Source organism: Microtus pennsylvanicus, chromosome 19, assembly GCF_037038515.1.
Source record: "Microtus pennsylvanicus isolate mMicPen1 chromosome 19, mMicPen1.hap1, whole genome shotgun sequence".
NCBI lineage: Eukaryota > Metazoa > Chordata > Mammalia > Rodentia > Cricetidae > Microtus > Microtus pennsylvanicus.
Genome location: NC_134597.1, coordinates 34523395 through 34542139, shown reverse-complemented (window position 1 = coordinate 34542139; position 18745 = coordinate 34523395). Strand labels below are relative to the sequence as shown.

The following is an 18745-nucleotide window of genomic DNA, read 5'->3' as shown; positions in this document are numbered from 1 at the left end:
TCAGACTACAGATCATCAATACCAGACTGCAAACAGAAGACCATCAATGTTGTATACCTCACAGTCCAGTCCTCACAGCTTTTCAGAAACACTCTTCTATAGATGTACAATACTTCTACCATGTATCACATATATTAGACAGCAATGGCAGAGATAATTCAATACAATAATAAAGTGAGTTTATGAGGCATTCCTTTCAGACATACCTGATTGTAGGGGTCACTTGTGAAATTGTCCTCAATGAATTGCTGGTTGTTGTAGGCAACACGGACATTTACCACAAAAGAGGAGTTTAAACCCCAGATTCTAATATATCCAACTTTCAGTGGATTTGAGTCACTCAGATACTGATTATGTAGGACCTGAATTTTCAAGGTGGTCTATAAAGAATTCATAAAAATAAAACATATATAGCACACAGGTAATAAACATAGTAAACTATGTTCTATGTAACAATGTAAAAATATTTTAATTATTTTCATTTTAAATGTTTTTAAAGATTTATTTATTTGTGCATTTATGCATATGAGTGCCTGTCTTCATGCACACCAGAAGAAGCAAGCTGATCCCATTACTGATGGTTGTGAGCTCACCATGTGGTTTCTGGGAATTGAACTCAGTACCTCTGAAAGAGCAATTAAGTGCTTTTAATTGCTGAGCCATCTCTCCAACTCTTGTTTCTATTTTATTTATTGAATATTTTATGAAGACATAGTTCCTAAGTACCAACCATGGCAAATTTGATGATGTCTGTGATGGATAATCTTTATTGACAATCTATCTAGAATCAACCAAAACTCAAACAGCTGGACACACCTGTGAAAGGTTTTATCTGAAATGGGAAAATCCACCCTAAATCTGGCCCATACCTTCTAGTGGCAGTCCACATATGAAACAAAAGGAAGAAGGCCAGCCTGGTCTACAGAGCTAGTTCCAGGACAGCTACAGCTGGTACATAGAGAAACCCTATCTCAAAACCCTCACCACCACTACCACCCCAAAAGGAAGCCTTTTCTTTTTTACTGTTTGCTTTCATTCTCTCTGGCAAACTTATCTATCCTGCTTATATGGTGTTAAAACCTTCACTAGTATTAACACCTACTCTACTGTTTTGAGATCCCAACATAGACTGAAGAGCAGCTGAAATATCCAGTTTTGTGAACCACAAAACTTCCAGATTTTTAGCTTTTCAGTCAAGTGACAACCATTATTAATCTAGGCAGGGAACAGCCTTAAACTATTCTAATAAATCTCCTTTATATGTGTATTCTTTGTGTGTGTGTGTGTGTGTGTATGTATGTATGTGATTGAGTGTGCCTGTGTCTATGTGTGTGTGTGTGTATTATGATTGAGTGTGTGCATGCATGTGATTGAGTATGTGTATGTGTGTAACTGAGTATGTGTGTATGTGATTGAGTGTGTGTGTATGTATGTGTATGTATGTATGTGATTGAGTGTGTGTGTATGTATGTGTGTGTATGTATGTGATTGAGTGTGCCTGTATACGTGCGTTTGTATCCATTCTATCAGTTCTGTTCCACTGGAAAATCTTAATACAATGTCTAAGATAGGCATGTGAATCAAGAAAGGTTCTGGAAAATTTTTTGTTTGTATTCTTACTAATCTTGCAATAAAGTATCATTCCTTCTGTTTTTCAGAAGAAGAAATTAAGGTAATAGGAGACAAAGTCATGCATTTTCACAGAGCTAAGTGACATAGATAGGGTGGAATGATGATATGCTGGCATAATACAGAAGCATAATAAACTGTCACTGAATTATAAAGTTTGCAAAGAACATAACAAATTGTCTAAACCATGAAGTGTCATATATAAAGGCCAATGTAAGTTAAAATGAGATAAATTATAAGAAGTTACACAATTAAATTAAAATGAAAATCATAACAAAAATCCTATGGGTGTTAAGGAAATTGAAGGAAAGTGATTATGGGAATAGAATAGACATGAAAAGTATTAATGAGTATATGGAACTCTAGAAGTCCTAGGACAGTTAAGAGCTGCAGGCTACATGAGAGGGACAAGTAATGGGAGCAGATAAATGAGGACCAGTACAGCAGGTGCTAACAGAGAAATGAAACCAGCTGAAACACAAGGCTAGGACAATTCTATGAAAACATCAAGGAGACAGAGGCAGACAGGTAAAGTTACATGGGGCTTAATTCTGATGGCAACAATAGAAAGAGAAATAAAAATATTACATTACATTTTCACAAATGAACAAAGTCAAATGCAATGATATATGACTATAATCCCAGGCCCTGGAGAGCGTAATGTGGAGGCTTGCTGGCTACACAGCAAGATCAAAACCAATCTGGGCAAGAGAGGGGAAGCATGGATCTCCCTAGGAAGAGGAAATAGAATAAATACAATGGGTGGGGCTGGGGCGGGAGGGGGATCAGAAAGTATCACATGGGGGTGGGGCAATGTGGAAACCTAGTGCAGAGCAAACTTATTGGAATCTATGAGGGTGATCCTAGTGAGGACTCCTAGTAGTGGAAGATATGGATCTGAACTGGCAATCTTTGGTAGCCTGGCAATACTTGCAGTGGTGGGCCTAGGTTACATTGTTGGATGTAGAGATCCCATGGACATACCTAAACATCCCAGAATGATGCTGGGAGAGAAGGTTGCCCTTTGAAAACTGACAGCAGGGGCACCATTGCTGAGGACAACGACTCAGCTCATTGAACACAGAGTGACTGAGCTGGTGCGAGCTAGGAGTCATCACCTCTGCTTCCTAGTTCCTTTAGTATGAGAAGGTACTCTGCGGGATTTAGAAAGATAAACCTGGATACCAACCAAGCCTCAAAACCTTCCACCTGCAATCTGTCTTGCCTGAAAGATGTGCTGGGGCAATGGTCTCCCAAAATGTCTGGTAGTGGCCAACTAACATCTGATTTAATTTGAGGCCCACTTCCCAAGAGGGAGCCCATGCCCAGCACTGCTTGGATGACAAGAAACCAGAGACTAGATAGCTCAGACTCCTACAGTAGAACCAAACAAGGATGGTCTTAAAAAAAATAAAATCAATGACATGATTCCTAATGATAGTCTCCTACACTCATAGATCTGTGCCTTTTTCGGTCATTATCAGACAGGCTTTCTCAGGCAACAGACAACAGATAGGAACAGGTTCAGAGACCCACAACTAGACATTATAAAGAGAGAGAGTATAAATTGGAGGTCTTTTATCAGATCCCTGGTGTGGGAGAATTGTCTGTATTCTGTCAATCATGTTATAAATAAATGCAGATTGGCCAGGTAGGAAATATAGGTGGGAAAACCAGACAGGAAGTAGAAATGATGTAATGAGAACAGGAGAATTCTGGGAATGAGGAAGTTGATTCTTCCCACTCCTGCCCAGATCACTGAAGCAACAGAATGTGAATGATCTGCCTCGCTGAAAAAGGTACTGAGCCACATGGCTAACATAGATCAGAAAAATGGGTTAATCAAGATGTGAGAGTTAGCCAGCGAGGGGCTAGAGCTAATAGGCCAATCAGCTTATAATTTATGGAGACCTATGTGTGATTTTCTTTGGGGCTAAACAGTTGTGGGGAACCGGGCGGGATAAAAACCACCACAACAAACAGGGCCCCCGTTCATGTTACAGGTCCCCTCTTCAGAGATCTTGGAAATCCCACAGAAGATGGGGACAAAAGACTATAGGAATCAGAAAGGATGAAGGACACTGGAAGAACACAGCCCACAGACTTCACAAAGCAGGGCTTCTATGGGCTCACAGAGACTGAAGCAGCAAGCTTGAGGCCTGCATGGGTCTGCACCAGGTCCTCTTGTATATTCATGTTATGGCTTTTAGCTTGGTATTTTTGTGGGACTCTTAACAATAGGAGTGGCTATATCTCTGACTCTTTTGCCTGCTGTTAAGACTCCTTTCCTCCTGCTGACTTGCTTTGCCAAGCCTTGATATGAGAGCTTTGGCCTTGTCTTACTGTATCTTGTTTTGTCATGTTTGACTATCTTCTCTTAGAGGCCTGCCTGCTTTGTTCTGAAAAGGAACCAGAGGGAAGTGGATCTGGGGGAGAAAAGAGGTAGTTGGAGCTAGGAGAAGTGGAGGGAGGGGCAATTGTGTTTGGGATATATGGTTTAATGGAAGAATCTATTTCCAATAAAAAAGAAAAAAGTTCTATTTCACTAAAAAAAAGAGAGAGAAGGAAAGAATGAAGGAAGGACAAAAAGAAAAGAAACACAGAAGTCACAGCCATGCTCTTGATCCTGGCATCTGTGTTTTAAGAGAAATCTAAATAAACTAGCATTCAGAGGTATCCAGCATAAATCATAAACACAAAACAAAGAAAATCTTAAGTTCCCCCAGAGATACATACAATTGTAAGAGAAGACAGAGGGGAACTAAAGCACCGTTTGTGCTACTAGCCCATGTTTTAAGTCAACAGGTGAGTGCTAAGCAGATTCTGGACTTGATATAGGAAGATTTACTTAATTCTCAGGAGAAGAAGACAGATTGTCAATAGAATCATCCAAATTGCAAAGTATTGTTTTCTCTAATTTATTTATTTATTCCTCTATAATTGTCATTTCCCCTTGTAATTCTTATAGTTCTGCTTTTCTGAATAAGATATGATGAGCCATCTTTGCCTCTGGGCTTGGTCATGTATCCTTTACTTTGGTAATAGGAAATTAGTCAACTTGATAATAATGTAATTTTTAAGTAGGAATTTGGTATTTCCTTTTCTAATTTTTAAAGATTGTTTGTTTATTTATGTGTGTGTGCATGCCTGTGTGAATTTAGGTGGACTATGCACATTCAGGTACCTTCAGAGGCCAAAAACACTGGATCCTCCAAAACTAGAGTTACAGGTGGCTGTGGCCTTCCTGAAATAGGTGCTAGGAGCCAAACATGGCTCTTCCACAGAAGAAACGAGCACTTTAAATCACTGACCCTCTCTTAAGCCCCTCAGCGTTCACTATTGCACTCCATAATCATGAAAAAGTTACCCATAAGATGATTCTATCCCATCTTCAGGTCAGCTGGCCACCAGTTATGCAAATAAAATCAAACTCATCCAAACTGAGCAATACACAGAAGGCTATCCGCAGATATATATGTGATCCAGCCAATGTCCGTTAAGTATTGGCCAGATCACCTGAACACTATAAAGTCATGATCTCAGTAAACTTTTGTTGTCACATGACAATGAGGCTATGAAGTTATCGACTATACAGCAGTGTTACATAATGGATAATTTATATAGCATTTACATTTCATATTGGTCAGCCAAAAAGCTTCTTATCCCTAGAAATAAGCTACACATTGATGGATCTATTTCCCCCAGGATAAAATGAGTTCCAAACTTCTTTTCACATAGTGAATGTATTCTGGATAAACATAAAATATGGACTATTTTCTTTCTGATTTTATTGTCAGCAGCATGAATTAGAAAAGTAGAGAAAGGAAGTAGTTCTTAACATGTAAACATTATATTTTAATTAAAATTAAAGTTAGAGGATGATGTCTAATCTGTAGGTAAAAGAATTTATAAATCAAGAAGGTAGGCTTACCTGTGTTGCTCTAAAGTTAGCCAAGAAATAAAATCCCTTTTCATACGTATCTGCAAACAAGAAAAAAAGAATACAGTTCCCTGCTTTAGTTGTAGCAGACAATCTCCTGTTGACTCTGAACTATCTAAAGTGGATCACAACAACTAACAAGGTATCTTTCATCTTCCTGAGAAGCAATAAAGATAATAAGCAGGCACTTGCCTTTTGTTTGCTTGTTTGTGTGTTTGTTTTGTTTTAGAAGTGTTTGTTCTCTAGCTAAGGCTAGCCAGGAACTCATGGGTAGCACAGTCTGTCTTTGAATTCTCACTGTTCTTTCTTCCACCTTCACAATGCCAGGTGTGTCCCACTGTACTCATCCAAAACACAGTATTTGGTGTATAATACATGCTGAATAAGTGTCATCGTTCAAAACACAGTATTTGGTGTATAATACATGCTGAATAAATGCCATCGTTCAAAACACAGTATTTGGTGTATAATACATGCTGAATAAGTGTCATCGTTCAAAACACAGTATTTGGTGTATAATACATGCTGAATAAATGTCATCGTTCAGAAGAAAAAGAAAGACCAAGACCCGGGGCTTATCTCCGACACCAAAGGGAATGAATACCACTTTTGATTTCAGGTTATTATCTGGCATATGCTTTCTTATACACCCAGGACCACCTGTCCAGGTATGGTACGACCCACGAAAGGCCAGGCCTTCAGCCAGTCCCATGAGGGCATTATCTCAGTTGAGGTAAATGACTCTTCTAAACTGAGCGCATCTTGTGTCAAGTGAACACAAGCTGGGCAGCTCAACTATTTGACAAAAACCTCAGTACCAGAACACGAGAAACCCCCACTTGAGTCAGAGTAGTGTAACATATTTGTCCAAAACATAGACTATTGCTATTTCCCTTGGTCATTTCTTAGAAGCTGAAAGCAAACCCCTATTACTGCAGACTCCACATACTATGGAAACAGGACTCAGAAGATTTGAGCTGGGTCTAACCTGGAAGTCTCCTTCCTGTGGCCTAGCCTTCACAGTACCAGAAAGTAGTAAGTAAATTACTAAGGGAGGGGAGCCATCAATATTCCTATCCAGCTGTGACATCTAGGAACCAGAACAATGACCAGCATGGCAAGATTTCCCTGAGGTACAATAGCAGCACTCGTATCTTGGTGGCAACTGGCTGCTGTTCAATTAGACTTAAGGTCTCTTCAATTGGTTGAAAATTACACCTGCTACTAGAGACTTAGACAACTGGGGCTGTGTATAGAGCTTAGGGAACCTACTACTGCCATTTTACTAGATCAGCGTAATTCCTAATGGCATTCTAAAACCTATCCTTACACAATTAGATAAGTGTAGCTCCCAGCCTCATCAAAGAAGCTTCTTTCTACAGCAAACAGACACCATAACAAAAGAAAAAGAAAAACACAAATAATCAAAATGCAGAGAACAATGGATCATGGGCAGCCCAAACTCAACATACATCTTCAATACAGCTTCTCAGGACATCTGGAAAAGGGGGCAGAAAGATTGTAGGAGCTAGAAGATCAAAAACTCAAAAAATCTGCTGTGAGATTGCTTCTCCTAGAAACAAAAAGAAGCTACATCCATGATGCCTAAAAACATGGCCGCTTAGCCAGATAGTGGTGGTGCTCACCTCTAATCCCAGCACTCTGGAGGCAGAGGCAGGCGGACCTCTGTGAGTTTGAGTACAGCCTGGTCTATAGAGCTAGTTCCAGGACAGTTAGAACTGTTACACAGAGAAACCCTATCTCAAAAAACAGACAAATAAAAGAATATGGCTGATTAAACAAGACTTAAACAATGATAACACCAATAAACTCACTAACACAGAAAGGGAAGTCTCCTGAGGTCCCACCCCTAGATGACGAAGTACATGCTGAGACCAGAAAAATTAGATTCTCCTGGGGATAAGTCCCCTAATTGGTTATATACAAAGTAATGAGCTCTGAAATCATGTACACACAAGCCATGAGCGATTTGTTAATGTGTTCATAAATATGTTTGTCTGTGTGTGACAATAACAATAAAGAAAAAGGAGCCCATTAATTTTAAAGAGATTGAAGGAGGGGATGTTAGAGGGGTTAAAGGGAAGAAAGAAATGGAAGAATTGATGCAATTATATTTTATTTTAAATTTTTAAATAAGAAATTCAAAGAATTATATTCTTAAGTGGATTTTTATGTAAATTTTAGCTAGGGTCATATATGCTGGAAAAATCATCTAAAATGCAAATAAAGCTAATACTCAAAACTCAATTTGTAACAATGAAATTAATGTCACATAGGGAGCATAATTATAGTTAGATAAACTTTAAAATACCAGTTAGACAGTGGAGCACACCTTTAATATCAGCACTTAGGAGCCAGAGGCAGACAGATCTCTGTGAGTTCAAAGCCAGCCTGGTCTACAGAGTAAGTTCCAAGGCAGGCTCTAAAGCTACGCAGAGAAACCCTGTCTCAAAAAAAAAAAAAAAAAAAAAAAAAAAAAAAAAAAAAAAAAAAAAAACAAGTTTAGACTATCCTCTTCATGACATATGGCCATAGTAATAGTAAAGATGTTTGTAAGGAGCATATCTTAATATCCCTTTATGTGTCTGTTATTACATTCAGTAAAAAGAAACTTGATATAAAAATTAAATTTGCCATGCTTTCAGTTATTCAAAAATAAGCATTTTTCTAGGTATATAACAACAGAATAACAAAAGACAACACAGCAATATACCTACATGTAGTTGTATGTTTATTCTAATTCTCTACCCTTAAAGCTTTTGTATTTCATGCTTCAATGAGAATGATGAAAATTAAAAAGAAGATGGTTTTAGATATATTAGTGAAGGAAAATAGATTATAATTTCAGAAAGTGTGGCTTTTTGCAAAATCAAAATATTATAGTCCAAGATAATCGTAGTAAAAGTGAGAACAGGTTAACAGCAGCGTGCCGGTGTTGTTTAGAAATGTCTGAGCAAGAGACTACTCTGATGGTAACGATGGGTGGTAGTTATCTCCAATAGAGTGAGTGAAAACCCAGCAGGAGGACACAGAGCATGCCAAGTCTTAAGCATCCCCCTGGCAATTTTTACTTCTCAATTTATGTGTCACCAAGAGTCTCCTGAGTGTCCCGACTTATGAGAAAAAAGATGCCTGATATTGTTTGCTGACCCAAGGAGAGCCTTAGCCCTGCCCTGTGAGGATGACTTCATGCTTAGCCTGATATCTGTATCCACACTGTGTTAACAGAGTGAGATAGTTCTGTGAGGATAGACCTGCCCTGGCGGAAGCCATCACGTCAGACTCATAAACTTCCAAGACTGGGGAACCATACCGGCTCTACAATAACTTGCAGTAGAATATATCTGAGCCAGCCAAAGTTTCAAACAGTAGGCAGCACAGAGGTAGGTTTTAGGGTCCCACCGGTACATGCTGAGCTTCTATTATACAGTGCTCAGAATGAGATGCAGGCTCTCTGGGGGTGAGGTCATACTTACCGATGCTTTGTCCATCATCCCAAAACATCTGACCTTCAGCTTCCCCTTTATCATCCAAAGCAACAGTCAACCCCACAAAATTTTGTCGGCTATAAAAAATAAAACCAAATCATCAATCATTGTTTTTCACTTGGTTGTAGGCTGTAAGAATAAAAAACATCTTCTAAAAACATCTTAATCCAGGAATAAACCACAAAACTCAAGGTGTTAAATATGTACAAAAAGTGACAAAGAATATAGTGAGATAAAATATAAGATCTAAGTCAAGAGAACATCATTTAAATTTCAATGAAACCTTTGTTAGCTTTGAATTTCACAGCTCAAATAGTCACATTTTCCAATATACCCATTGCAATTGTACAAAACCATGATGTGACATCAATACCAGAAAATTAAAATTTCAACAGCTTTCAGGTGCCAAGGATTAAAATCCAAACTACATAGGATGCCATTCACAGCCTTCCACGAGTTAACTCTGTTTCAATTGTATCTACTCAACTCATTTTTCACCTTTATTTCTTTAACCCTCCCAGAATATCTCTCCTCGTCTTCAGATGTTTAAATCCTATTTATTATTCAAGAACCATCTCAGGGTCTGTTTTGGTAAAAATCATGTGTTTCATCACCGGCTGAAAGTCAACTGATTTTCTGTATCATTTTCATATGCTTTTTGACATGTTCTCTCTCTCTCTCTCTCTCTCTCTCTCTCTCTCTCTCTCTCTCTCTCTCTCTCTCTCTCTCTCTGTGTGTGTGTGTGTGTGTGTGTGTGTGTGTGTGTGTGTGTGTGTGTGTGTGTGTGTGTGTTATGAAAACTCTTTTTGAGTTCACCAAAAATCAGCCTGGAAATGGATGCTATATTCTCATGCAACCACAGCAAGTGAAGTTTCTCATTAATATTCTCCCTTTTCAAAAACATGGGAAGAAAACCAGGTTTCTATCCCTCAAAATATTTTTGCTCAGGGGAATTCTGTTCTTGATAAAAGACCTCGGGTGAAAGACCTCCCAGGGTTGGTTTCATGAACTTTTCTTCCTCCAGATCCTATCAGAAGGCACCCATGGAAGCCAACCAATGGAACTCTAGCTTGATTTCTTTTGTTTATTTATCTGTACATCCTGGGAAAGGGCCAGGTCATCAAACACTGCTTCATCATACCTGTAGTAAGTGTTCATTGCAGGCTCTTGCCAAGGCAGGATGTAGCCTCCTCTGACATGAACGTTGATGTGATCCAGAGGAGCAGCCAGTATTTGCCAGTCACCTGTTGAGTCTTGGCCAGATCCCTAGAAGGAGGCACATAGAGGAGAAATATTGACAGGAAAATCAATTAAATGAATTACGTATTTTACTAAAACTTCTTTCTTACTAAGGAAGCATGTTGGAAGAGCAGCAAAAAACTACAAAAATTAGAAAAAAAATCTCTTTTTATTTTTGAGTAAACCTTCGAAAACCTAGTGTTTTCTGTGTAAGTCTAGAGAAGGTTTACGGTGGACGACAGGAGAAATAGGTACTCAGATGTTTCCTATGCCTTTATTCAGATCCCATCAATGCAGATCAGGCTAGGGATAGAAAGTCTGGAGATTGATGCTTTGTGGTTTGAGATGTTAGGAGAAAGTCTTAATCACCTCTCTAACCTACAGAACCAGCCATCCGATTCCCCAAAAAAACATTCTAACTCACCGTGCTATGGTCATACCAGCGGGCTCTGGGGAAATAAGCTTGGATCTCAAAAGTGTTCTGAAACATAAAATCAGTATGTTTCTGTGAATATTCCAACTGGAAAACAATATAAATTTTTAAAACACTTTCTATAGAATTAAGATTAAGGTGGAATTTTTATTAATGATGTCAAGAATTTGAGAAATCTTAAGGAATACACTTTGGAAACATCTCTTCAAATAGGTAGAAAAAAATGTTTCAATTAGTGAAATTATAAAAGTACTGGCTCACAGAATACCCAACTGAGAAATCAATTTTGGAAAGCTTTCAGTAATATCTTGGGGAGAAAAAACATCAAAAGATCTTTGTTTGATGTTCTAGGAAGTTATCTGTTTGAAAATAATGAAGTGAGCAAGACAGGGAACTGTTTTAAATGTTTTCCCTGGAGCTAGTGAATGTCTCAACAGGGAGAAGCATCTTTCACTAACCCCGAAAACTTGAGTTCGAGCCTTTGAGCCCAAGTGGTAGAAAGAAAGAACTCAGCTGTAAACGTTGTCTTCCAAATATCTGCACATGAGCACACAGAGATAAGCTCATATTTTCTTTTAATTAGAAATAAAAGAACGTTTTCACTGTGGTTTTAAATCATGTTATTGGAAGATGTCTGTTCTATGAGAAACTCACACTTTCCAGAACGGGGCTGATCAGGATAGCCGGGCCCAACATGAACTGTTGGTCTATATCCCACGTTACACTGTCATTTGTGAACCTGAAAAATCCAATATGAAAAAACTCATCCCTAGGCCTATCACCATTGCAAAGTGTTATTTACAAACATGCCCAGACTCACGCTTGGAGAAAGAGGCAACACTCACTCATGGAGAAGGGGTCGGATGACGGTGCTGCCCTCAGTGTGAGCTTTATGCATCAAGGTATACAGATATGGCAGCAGGGAGTATCTGGTCTGCAGCACTCTCCTTGAGTACTCCTCAAAGGTTGAATTCCAGGCCACGGGATCTTGTCTCTAAAGGGGTGAGTGAACACATGGTAAGTTCTCCCTCACTACATCCCAGGGATCTCAAAAGAGGATGGCCGACCATCTGCAGTCTCTTCTCTCGCCATTTCTAGCCTCCCCCTCTCTGCTCCCTCTGTCACCTATAAAACTAGTGTAGATGCTCTTTGTCACCAATTCTCAGGTCCCTTGAACAATCAACCTTTGGCTTTGTGGCTATGTAAGCCTTACCAATAGGCCCCTATGCAGCACTGACTTATCAACGATGCTTTGAGTAAATTACCAACTCAATATTCTGTCAAGCAAGGGAACACGTTATATTGTAGTTCAGTGCAGGAGCTAGAAAATACCTTTTCTTGGCAAAAAAAAAAAATGCCTCCAAGAGGTAAAGAAAATTGTACTATTAAGAGTTTTTGATAACCTTGGAGTTCTGAACTTTGCGGATATTCAAAAACATGGATGTCCTGGTGGTCTTCATGATATGTCAGGAAACACTTCTGTAATTTTGAAATAAGCTATGATTTGATATTTGTTAATAAATCTGCACCATGAACAATGGCTGCCTCACCCTACTTCCTGCATTGTTGTGATTCCTGGAAAATGGATAAAATGCTCCCAGTTGCATCCACCGGATACACATCTCATACTCAGCATCTCCAAAGAACCCACAGATGTCTGCTCCTGTCTGAGAAGAAGCAAAATCAGAATATCAACTGGGTATTCTTCCAAGACAGACACACAGACACTAAAATCTGGGCAAGAAGCAACGGTTCCAATCTGACTTACATAAGGTATTCCAAAGAGACTGAACTCCATCATGCCTGCAATGAGACATAACAGCCATGTTAAATGAAGGCAACCCTTGGGTAGGAGAGAGGAATCTCAACCTTTTTCTCTGCTTCATTAACAGCCCTGGGCAATTCCTGATGAATATATTGAGAGATGGTTGTAAACTAAAACTCACACTGACAGAACATTCAAGTTTTACTGACTTTACTGCCCCCTCGATGCCAATCTAAACATACACAGTATAGCCCAATTGTACCCACTCTAGTTCCAGTCCCACCACCAGCAAAGGCCCCTAAGAACAACCACACACCAATGATGGATTTCTTCAGCTGGTCCCAGGCAGCAGTGTTGTCTCCCAGCCAGTGTCCTGCCCATCGTCCAGAAGTGGGGAATGTGGAGCGGGTGATGACGATCCCTCTCTGTCCTGTCACCTCTTGCACAGCTCTGATCAAGGAAACAAGGAGGTGAATTGAAGGCTCTGTGTATGGGGCAGCAGAATGGTTGCTCTAAGAACCAGAGGACTTCATCCAGGAAAGAAGCCAGATAAGAGTCCCAAACAACCTCACGGCAGGGCTTGAGAGATATACTTGTACCTAGAGTAAGGAACTTACCCTCTTTTTAATTTTTTAAATTTATTATTCTTATATGTTATATCTCAATTGCAGTTTCCCCTCCCTCCCCTTCTCGTAGTTCTTCCTCACCCCCACCCATTCTTTCAGTTTCCCTTCAAAAAAGGACAGGCCTCCCAGAGATATCACCAAACATGGCATATCAGGTTACGCAGTGCAAACATCCAGAAATAAGCTCAACCTGGACATTCAGAGGATTTCTAGCAGTTGGATAAAAGCCAGAATTCCCCAGGAACTTGTGAAACTGGTACAGTTCTCTCTTCTATCTACAACAGAAAACATTCCCTTAACCATACCATATAGTTCTGATGTTGTCAGTTTTCTCACCACCCCAGTGTGCTCACTCTCCTGAGCGCACCCTCTACATCAAGATTAAAATTGTGCCTTGTCTGAACACTTCAGTTGGAGTGGTAGTTTCTTTCTTTGTAGTCCCAAAATTTTATACCTGATGAGAGGAGGCTAGAGCTGTGTAAATGAAGCAGCATTATGAAAGAGCAACGGAAAAATGAAGAAAAAATAGAAAAGATATAAATAAATAAATAAATAAATAAACCAAATAGAACAATCTAGAGTTCTTTATGACTATGGGAGGTGGGGATTGTGCTCAGGGTGCTGCGCTTTGATTGCATGGGAGTTTCCTGCATGGAAGAGGTTCTTAGTGTTATATTGAAGGGATTAAACTCTCCCACTTTTACAACTCAATTTAAGTTGCAGCTCCCTGACAAGGGCCTTTTACCCCCAAGGCCCTTACATTCAGGGTGAAGAAAGAGAGAACAAATACAGAGAGCCAAGTCATTCTTGGGGTGTCTCGAGGACAAAGCCAGTTGCCAGCCCTCTTCTGAGTCAAGTTGGGACCTGCCCAAGTTTGTGCAGATGTGTCCAAAAACGATAAGACTAAATCTCAGCCAATTAGAAATACATTAATGTAACTGCTGCTCACGTAATCAATTGTATAAATGTCCCTGCAACTACCCTTAACTGTGCTTAAAAGGAGCCTGCATGTTCCTCTCAGGATCATCACCATTTTGTACAGGTGAGCAGCCCCACATGCATGTTGGTATAAAAACGCTCTTTGCTGTTACATACTATTTGATTCTGGGATCTCCTTCAGCGTTCCCTTGAACTCTACACTATATATACATTTATATCATATATGATACAGTGTCCATTACTTGGTGTTTTTGGCTTGCACTTCTGGGTTCCAGGGCTGCGCATGCGCCAACAATCGTTTAGGCAATTTACATAGCCACCCAGTGCCCTCAACCCTACGTGATCCACGTGCAGCATGGTCATCTCACCTATGCATGATGCAGCTGTGCAAACCCTTGTGCACATGCATAAGCCCCTGTGCACATGTGCTAGGTAACCTTTAAAAGCTGTACGTGTCCGGTCCACACTCTATTCCTACAGTGACTTCCTCAGGCCTGCACACATATCTTTCTTTCTCTTAAGAAACTCTGAAAGTGGATTTTGTTGTTTCGTGATCTGTTCTCCTTCGCGCCTGGGAATTTTATTATATATATATATATAAAGTTTACAGAAAAGTCTGTCTTAGACTGAAGTCTGAAAGTTGGAAGAGGACATCTGGGAATGTTTTCTTCAAATACAACAATTACCTACATAGACAGAAATGCTGAAGGCAGCCATTTCAGAACTCAGAAGCCACTTGAAATCACCTGGCGCGAGTGAGAAGGAACCACAAAACATGCAACAAACCTGTTTAGGAGTTTATTCGAGGAGGCGTGTACAGGCCTGGGAGAGAGAGAGAGAAAGATGCATCCAGTTTTTAAACCTGTCTAGCGCATGCGCACAAGGTGTACAGAGGGTTGACGTGGCTATGTCATACTGAAGAACCAGAAAGAGTAGAGCCAAAAATCTAGGTTCACCAGTTCAGTGACTCTGTTCCAGGAACTAGCTGACCATAAAGTTAGAATTTAATCTTGAGAATAATCTTGAGAAACGGAAAGTTACCCCCTTGTGATTATCACTGGTATTTTCAGAATATTCATGATGCCCTCCCTACCCCCTTTGGGTTGTGGTTTCTTCCCCTAAATACTCCCTCTCCCAGCTACTCAGGGTCGAACTTCTCTACCCCTGTGTGGGAAATGAGTTTCGGCCCCAGCGCACCTTGTGTGACTGGAGCAAGGACAGTCTCTCGTGAGTTCCTGGGGGGGGGGGGAGGTCGTGTTATCCCGAGACTTGAGTGAGAGTCTCCCCACTCCGAGAGTCTTAAAATACACAGATGATGGGGTTTACAATGTGTGCAAGGGCTTAGCTAAGTCATACATGGATATAACCACCCATGCATGCATGTGGGTCACTTAACATTCAGGCACTTCTGCCTGAGGGCTTGTCTGCACACGCATGGCTTTAGAACCGAGAAGTGCAGCTTTATTTGTGCCTGAATAATTATACCACTGATCAATAAAGAAATAAAAATCACCCCCCCCCAAAAAAAAAAGAATCTGAAAAATCTTTTCAAGACAGTGAGCTTTGTGACACTCTCCCTTAAGGCTCCTTTAGGCTATTCCCTGGTAACCCTATAGTCCGCAAAGAACCAAAAGCTTCACAGTAAACAAAGGAATCTGAATCCCTTCCTGTTCTATTAAAAAGTATTCTCCCCAAAAACTTCAGTCCTCCAGACAATGTCTATTCTGAGATCTGTGACCACGTGGTTTGACTCAGACCTCAGATCAAAACTGAGAAAAAAAATTCCCACCTGTAAAGAATTAGTTGGCACCCTCATGGGTTCTCAGGCTGTGATTTCTGCTCAGGTAAAACATTTGGCTCAGATTTTAAAAGCAATTCCTGGAGGATTAGAGTCATTGAGAACTTTGCAAAAGAAATGCACATTACTGGGTATCTTAAGCACTATGCATGCCCAGGCTCCAGGACATTCCCAGAGAAGACGTTAGCAGCTGAGCTGGAGGGCAGGCAGAAGCCTGAAATGAAAGGTAAGCACATCGTCTGGTCTCTTAAGTATACACGCATCTTCTTTTTCACTTTGCTAAGTAAAAAATGACTTAAAGAGTCCAGGCCTTCACTGCCTGGAGTGGGCTTCAGTAAGACAGTCACCTTCCAGACTCTAAGCCTTTGACCTGACTTTGGCTGGAGTATTCTATTTCTTTTTAAAGCAACTTCAGGAATTCTTTCTCTGCTCCTTTAAGATGCAAGTCCTTTTTTAAAAGCTGATTGTGTGGGATTTAGAACCAGGAATGTCTTCCTCAAGGCCCAAAGTTTGCCTTTGTAATGTACTCAATGGGGGAAGGTAATGGGCCCCTTGCCCTCAGGCTCTAAAGGAGAGTTGGGGGTCAGTCTTTAACGAAGCTACCCTGGTTCACGGAAGGAGAAAGCATCTTCTTTCAAAGACCAGAGAAAGTACTTTTCCTGAGGTGGGGGGTTGGAGGTGCAAGTAGGGAAATCAGTGGCTACAGAATCTAGAAAAGTAGCTGATCAAATGAGAACAGAAACAACAGCCAACCTTGTGGACAATGGAAGAGCTATAATTTATTATTAGAAATGTTCAATATTCAATAATAACGACAAATGACTCAAAAAATGTATGGAAAAAAAGTAGCCAATAAGTGACTTTTAGACATAAAACAAAGAAAAACCAGCCTACAGTCCACAACCCAGAGAAACTAGACAACAAAGAGGACCTTAAGAAAGACATACATGGATCTACATAGAATGGCGAAAAAAATTAAGATCTGTTGAGTAAATTGAGAGTGTGGGGATCACAAGAGAGCATAGAAGGGGAGAGGGAGGTGGAAAAAAATATATGACTCAATAAAAAAAAGAAAATAGGAAAAAAATAGGAAAAAATAAACTGTTGCAGAAGGGTCTTGGTAGAGAAGGGGTTTACACAAGATACTATAAATATATTCAAAGAACTATAAGAAAGCATGTCTACTAAAGAAAATATGGTCTGTCAAATCACTAAATGGATACTGAAGCAGGATGAAAGGTGGGGGAAATTACAGGGACAGAGACAGGGTAAAGGTGCTTAGCTTGGTTAAGAGTCAAAACTTCCAGTCCAATTAACAACATTTGCTTAGAGACAGTATTCTTTTTATCTAGAAGTATTTTAAATAAGATGACGAGATGGCAATGGATCTAGCTAAAGGCCTAAGCACATTTGCCCCCTGAATAGAACCTCATTGCTTTCCCCATATTTCCCTGAAACAATCTGGGAGTCTCACAAGCAAGATTATAAACTATGTGTACAGTTAAAATACACCTTAATTCCTGGGGCCAACCTTTTCTTTATCTTTACTAATAGTGACAAAAACACACTCACTCGTAGGTGGGTCTGGTCTGGGACCACCCGTACAGGTTGTGCACATCATAGTGGCGCACCCGGGAGCCATCTGGAAGGATGTGCTCGCTCTCCATGCACAGGGTCTTGCTGCTCAGGCCCAAATCCTTGGCTTCTAAATCTGAGGGGGAAATACTGAGTTATTTTCCAAACATCTTGATTCATATATTGACATGTCTATCATAACAGGTCTAATTACTTAAGATTTTTAATGGAGAAAAGCAACACCCTGTGATTTCAAAATCCATTAAGGCTGAGAAGAACATAGAGTCTGTATGCTCTCCTTTTGCTCCAAATATAACTCAATATGTGGACCACCTCATTTCTCACCATGACAAACACCTTTGTTGTTAGGACAGTTCCTTCCACTAGATGGTAATGTTCTCAAGGGAATAAACATCTTGTTCAGATTAATTCTGTGCTGATGCTTCTGAATCTTTCTGGCTTGTCAGCATTTGACTAGCAAATATTAAATTAAGGGAGGAATGAGATGTATGTATGTATGTATGTATGTATGTATGTATGGATGTATGGATGGATGGATGGATGGATGTAAGGATGGAAATGTGACCAATAGACAATAATAAGCCTAGATTTTAGTTGCTGATACAATTATTTCAGTAACTTCATTCCTTGGTCTTCTTTGTGGTGAGATGACTCAGTAGTCTGAGATTTCTTTGACCACAGACTCTTATTCCAATTTCTGGTGCAATTAGCACTGAAGTGGTATCTTTCATGAAGTGTGTGAACATGGGTGAAGTTTGGGGACTAGATTTTCATACTCTAATCAAAAGAACCTGTGTATTTAAAACTTTGGCAATAAATTTATAGTCATCAATATGATCAAGTGCATTGCTTAGCTTCTTTTCTAACACTTGTCATTACTTTTATACATAATGACTCACTAAGTAATTGGAATATATTATATATTTTTATTATATTATATATTATATAATTTTATGCCATGCTGAGAGTTTGTTTACCCCTTCCCTCCAAAACTTTGGCTTCACATGAGAATAAAAAGAAGAGGGATCTTGAGCAGAAAAGAAATCATACATGGCATATAGGGTGGTTTATTGAGAATTTCATTGCGGCAGCCTTTGACGGATCCATCCACAAAGTTTGAAGGCTCATTCATATCCTGAAGCAAACAAGAAAAGAAAAAGATTATTTCCAGAGTCAGTATGTCATTTCTACATAGAACACTAACCTCGGAAAAATGATCTTTCACCATCTTTATGCTCCGCATGAGTCAAACTGAAATCTAATGTTAGCTT

General features: G+C 39.7%; 1 protein-coding gene across 1 annotated transcript in view; it reads right to left on the bottom strand.

Moving 5' to 3' along the window:
* The window catches only part of Mgam2 (maltase-glucoamylase 2 (putative)), an 84555-nt gene that overhangs the window by 5085 nt on the left and 60725 nt on the right, over nucleotides 1-18745 (bottom strand). The window contains exons 36-47 of the mRNA XM_075953942.1: nucleotides 18525-18609; nucleotides 17451-17589; nucleotides 12832-12965; nucleotides 12519-12553; nucleotides 12301-12417; nucleotides 11596-11744; nucleotides 11405-11489; nucleotides 10742-10798; nucleotides 10220-10344; nucleotides 9067-9155; nucleotides 5561-5610; nucleotides 207-380 (exon numbers count right to left, since the gene is read on the bottom strand). Coding sequence (XP_075810057.1) covers nucleotides 207-380; nucleotides 5561-5610; nucleotides 9067-9155; nucleotides 10220-10344; nucleotides 10742-10798; nucleotides 11405-11489; nucleotides 11596-11744; nucleotides 12301-12417; nucleotides 12519-12553; nucleotides 12832-12965; nucleotides 17451-17589; nucleotides 18525-18609 — 1239 coding nt within the window. The remainder of the gene's footprint in view (nucleotides 1-206; nucleotides 381-5560; nucleotides 5611-9066; nucleotides 9156-10219; nucleotides 10345-10741; nucleotides 10799-11404; nucleotides 11490-11595; nucleotides 11745-12300; nucleotides 12418-12518; nucleotides 12554-12831; nucleotides 12966-17450; nucleotides 17590-18524; nucleotides 18610-18745) is intronic.